The sequence below is a fragment of the Vespula pensylvanica genome, chromosome 7 (assembly GCF_014466175.1).
Source record: "Vespula pensylvanica isolate Volc-1 chromosome 7, ASM1446617v1, whole genome shotgun sequence".
In the NCBI taxonomy this organism is placed as follows: Eukaryota; Metazoa; Arthropoda; class Insecta; order Hymenoptera; family Vespidae; genus Vespula; species Vespula pensylvanica.
In genome coordinates, this window is record NC_057691.1 from 771,772 (window position 1) to 776,626 (window position 4,855).

The 4,855-nt window shown below is 47.4% G+C and overlaps 1 protein-coding gene across 8 annotated transcripts in view; it reads right to left on the reverse strand.

Annotated features, from left to right (window-relative positions):
• Positions 1–2,946, reverse strand: part of LOC122630756 (proline-rich protein 2-like) — a 48,001-nt gene extending 45,055 nt beyond the window's left edge. For 5 of the 8 annotated variants that reach the window (XM_043815614.1, XM_043815618.1, XM_043815617.1 and 2 more), the window contains exons 1-2: positions 1,985–2,945; positions 684–1,338 (exon numbers count right to left, since the gene is read on the reverse strand). In XM_043815614.1, the coding sequence (XP_043671549.1) occupies positions 684–1,338; positions 1,985–2,009 (680 nt within the window). In that variant the 5' untranslated portion in view covers positions 2,010–2,945. Of the gene's footprint in view, positions 1–683; positions 1,339–1,984 lie in introns of all 8 variants that reach the window. The other 3 variants (XM_043815612.1, XM_043815613.1, XM_043815611.1) reach the window with 1 other exon arrangement.
• Positions 2,947–4,855: the final 1,909 nt, after the last annotated feature.

Consider the following 4,855-nt stretch of genomic DNA (forward strand, 5'->3'; position numbering starts at 1 on the left):
TCGATGATATGCACCTCGACCTTCGTCCTTCTCTACCTTCTCCTTTCCTCTCTTCTCTTCTTTTAACTTCCCTCTTTCTACTCCCTTTACTCTTCCTCCTCCTATCGGAAGGACGAAGGAAGCGGCTCTGACTCGCGTGAGCACGTTAAAACTTGGAAGAAGGGAGACTTCCGGTTAAGGACTAATTAAATTCGCGAAGAGTCCCACTCGCAAAGTAATTACACTATCCAATGAGACTTTCATCGTGTTGCATTATGCACCATCTTCTTATCGCACGTTCCGCCGGAACGATAATTGCTACTTCGTATAACACTCCCCACATGTTGCCCACCCGAATCATAATCGCGTTACAATGCCACAGAATTTGAAGGAAAAGAAAAAAAGATAAAAAAAAAAAAAAAAAGAGGAGAGAAAAATCAGATCGGGCAAACTATAATTTTTTATCAATTAAATATAAACTGCGCTGAGAACATATCCATCGTATTTCTCTTAAAATTTTCAATTAACGTTTGATCCATAACTGAGAGTGGTCCGTGTATATTATATATATATATATATATATATATATATATATATATATATAAATTAACTATAATATAAACACGCGAAACTAAATAATGACTGATGATAAAATACACCGTAACGATATTTAAGTATATTAAAGTAAATTAATGGACACTCACCCTTGGTCCATTCTATCGACAGGACCACCAGGACCCATCATGGCCGGATGTCCAGGTCCCATCGGACCCGTCATGGGATGCCCTCCAGGTCCGAAAGGACTTCCAGGTGGCATACCGTACTGTGGTCCACCAAAGGGTTGACCAGGTGAAGGGAAATGAGGATTGCCACCTCCTGGAGGTACGAAAGGTGGACCGGAGGAACCAGGTCTACCGACGAACTGAGGCGGTCCTCCAGAGGGTGAACCAAATGGACTAGGTCCGGGCCCATTGTAGGGTGGCCCGGAATTGTTAGGTGGAGGTGGAAATCCGGAGGAGTTTGGCTGTGGTCCAGGACCAGGCGTTGACGAACCACTCGGTGCTGGAGACGCTGTATACTGAGGTGTTGCCGAACCAGGTGGTGGCCCTTGATACGGTGGCGCACCCGCTGGACTTCCAGCTCCACCAGGGAACGGGCTTGGTCCTTGAAAACCAGCATTACTAGGTGGCCCACCCGTATTATTGTAAGGGCCCGATGCCGGACCTCCACCTTGACCAACAGAATTTGGCGTAAAAGGTGATGCCTCCGAGCCGGGCGGCGGGCCCTTCCAGGAGGCTGGTGTCCCTGGATCCTCCAGCGTGGTGGTGGCTGCCAATGGCGTGTTCAGGCGGCTGCAGCCTGGTAAAAAAATATTATACATGTAAGTGTAATATTTTCTGACTCGAAAGGAGAAAACTTGATAAAAGCGATTCCAAGGAAGAAAGATTCCATATTACAGTATTATTTTGTTGATAACATTCTAAGTTGATTTTTATTTAATATTATTATAACTGTATGCGAGGTATGTATACTTGATTGTTATGAAGAGACGTACTTGGTACTTATAGAAAACTTAGCGCGTCACTGATCTATCAAGCGTATTATACAATGCAGTTTATAGAATATCTTGAATTTTTAGTACAGTAAAGACTTTATCTCAAGTTGTATACTTCCATTATCATAAATGTTTTCTACTCTTTAATCTAAAATCATTGCGTGTCAACTAAATAAGGATTGTATGAAAGTGACGTAACATACAAAAGACTAGTTCACTACGTATAACAACGTTCTTTGACGGAAACAACGTTCTTAAGCTCTCTGGCATTATACAAAGCTATCGAGAAGGACAACGACACAGAATATACGCAAAGAACTTTATCAACATAGACTCCGTATCCATCAAGCAACCTACGCAGCCTATCTAACCTACAACCTAACCTCCACAAGAGGCAAGCTACAACGTTAAAACAAAACGAATAAAGATAAAATAGATACAAAAACTCACCATTATTCGTCCCATTGGCCTTCATTGTCCTACGTTCCACCGATTCATTCCATAGCACCGATCACACACCGTAGTAAAATCCAGCACGAGATTAAAAACGGTCGGAACGAAAAAAGGTGAGAAAATAAAAGCTCTCGTTGTCGAGCAATCGATTAAGGCCGATTATCTCGTACGAAGTAAGATATATTCCGCGCGAGAACGTTAAGAATAATACGAAACTCTGAACGTTTGAGGTTATGTACCGGCAACCTAACCTCCAATACGTCGAAGGAGACCGATTCGCGAGTGGGAACGAAGTGCGATTGCTCCCTTTTAATTCGCGCACAACACAGATCACTGTTCTCTCGGGATTCTCGATCGCGTGCAGGGTCTCGCGCGCGTACTTACCGGAAGATAGTTCGATTCTCGAAGATAGAAAGAGGAGCCGCCGTGTCGCGGTCGCGTCGCCGGCATCTTCGCGGTCGCGCTTTATTTCGTGTTGCTCTCACCCCTCTCAGAACGTCCCGCACGAGCTCGCGCCGTTATACGAACGCGGACCGAGCGAGGGACGCGTGCGGAGGCCCGACATCCCGCTCAAGTCTCATTCATCGTCGCACTGTAGAAAAAAAAAGTTCATGGATTTACGACGGGCCAAAACACGAGCGTAGACAGAGACAGAGACAGAGACAGAGAGAGAGAGAGAGAGAAATAGAGACAGACAGAGAGAAAGAGAGAGAGAGAGAGAGAAAGAGAGAGTAGCGACAGCGGTGGCAGACGCGCACACGACGCGCACACGACGCGCTACGCGCACACACACTCACACGCACACGCGCTCGCTCTCTCGTGCCGAGAGAGAGCGGCAGCGGAGCAACGGCACACACGACGATATTATGATGACGATAGCGAAGAGACCATGAAGATCACGACGACGATCACAACGACGACAGCGACGACGACGACGACGATCACGAGGATGACGGCGACGGCGGCGACGGCGACGACGGCGACAACGACAACGACGACAACGACGACGACGACGACGACGACGACGATGACAGTGACGACGATGACGACGGTGACGACGTGACGTGACCAAGCGAAGGATTACGCCGATGTACGACGACGAGAACGATGAGGATGGCGTGCGCGGGGTGCGAGTGAGAGGGAACGAGAAGGAGAGCCGAGCGCGAATAAACACCACCGGAGTCAGTCACAGACGCACCTCTCTCTTCGACAGGGACGTGCGCGCCGTCGATGGCGCCACCGATGCTCCCCCTTCTCTCGTGTTCACTCACTCACACTCGCTTTCTCTGTCTCTATCTCTGTCTCTCTCTCTCTCTCTCTCTCTCTCTCTCTCTCTCTCTCCTTCTTTCTCTTTCTCTTTCCCTCTCTCCTTTTCTTTTTCTCTTACTATTCCTCTACCGAAACAAAGTTTCCTTCTCTTACAACTATCACGAGTTTCTATCTAACGTCAACGGAAGATATCATTTGACGAGTTTTAAAACGACACGACGAACGAACTAGATACTTTCGAAATAACTCGGAATATAAAAAATTGTATGGTAGCTCAGGCGTTCCTACTTTTTCTCGACTATTCTTCTTCTGTATTTCGTCGACGTTTCTTTTCGAAGTGGTGCAATCGGTTGGTTCTTCTCTCTCGCCTCCCTCCCCCTCCCCCTCTCCTGTCCCCTCACACGTGCGCACCTCTCCGTCGGCCGCGAGGAAATGCAGGTACGCACGTGCGCGTCAGGGACGTAACAAGCCAACGACCAAAGGGGCGCACGCACGCACACACCTTCGCAACGGGACACCCGGACGCGCGACCACGTGTTCGCTCTCTCCTTCTCGCTCCTTCTTCCTCCTTCTCTCTCTCTCTCTCTCTCTCTCTCTCTCTCTCTCTCTACCTATCTATCTATCTATCTTCGTCTCTCTTTCTCTTCTCCGTTCGCCTTGCGCGCTCCGAAGCGTCAACTAGTGGACGATCTCTTCCTTGGCCATCGGCAACGATCGTCGGCGCGTCGCGCGTGAACGCGAAACTCTGCTGCCATTTTTATCGAGGCCGATGCATCGGCCCAGTCGAGCGCACCCCGCCCAATCCGTACGCACCTTAACCATCCTCCCTTTTACTTCTTCCTACCATTTAACTTCCAAGTCGCAACGTTTCCTTCTCACTTTCTACTTATGTATTTTTCGTTTCCACATAACCTTTCACGATCTCATCGTGATACGTTCCGTTCCGTTCTGTTCTCTTCTCTGTACTGTTCTTTATACTGTTCTGTACTGTTCGTTCGATTTTAACGAAACTCGAAAACGAAATCGTAAACGTCGTACATTCGTATATCACGAATTACGTAGAGATAATAAAATGGAGAGGTTATAGGTTAAACGATACGAATAAAAAGAGCGACGGGATTGTTTCAGTAATTTTTTTTTTTCTCGCAACAGCACGTCGTCCTCGTCCTCGTCGTAACGATCGTTCTCGTCGTCCTCGTCGTCGTACATATCATCGCACGCTTACAATTAGGATAAAATACGACGTGGAAGAAAGAGAGAGATAGGTAGATAGAATGAGACGGAGAGATAGAAAGAGAGAAAGAGAGATAGATAGGTAGAGAATACGAAGGTGAATTCGCGCTTGCCGCACGATTAATTTTAACACCGTTCAGGATTATTATCCCGCGAGCCCTCTAATTTCCGATCGATTAATCGAGAGGAGGAAAGTTTGGCGGTGTCGCCTGTTGCATGCGTGACCCTATCTCTCTTTCTCTCTCTTTCTCTCTCTCACTCATTCACTCACTCGTTCGCTCGCTTACGCTCTCTTGCTTCATTGTTTTGGCCTTTCCGCGTGTCGACGACGGAATCACACGATGATTTCGATTCGGGGAACGTATT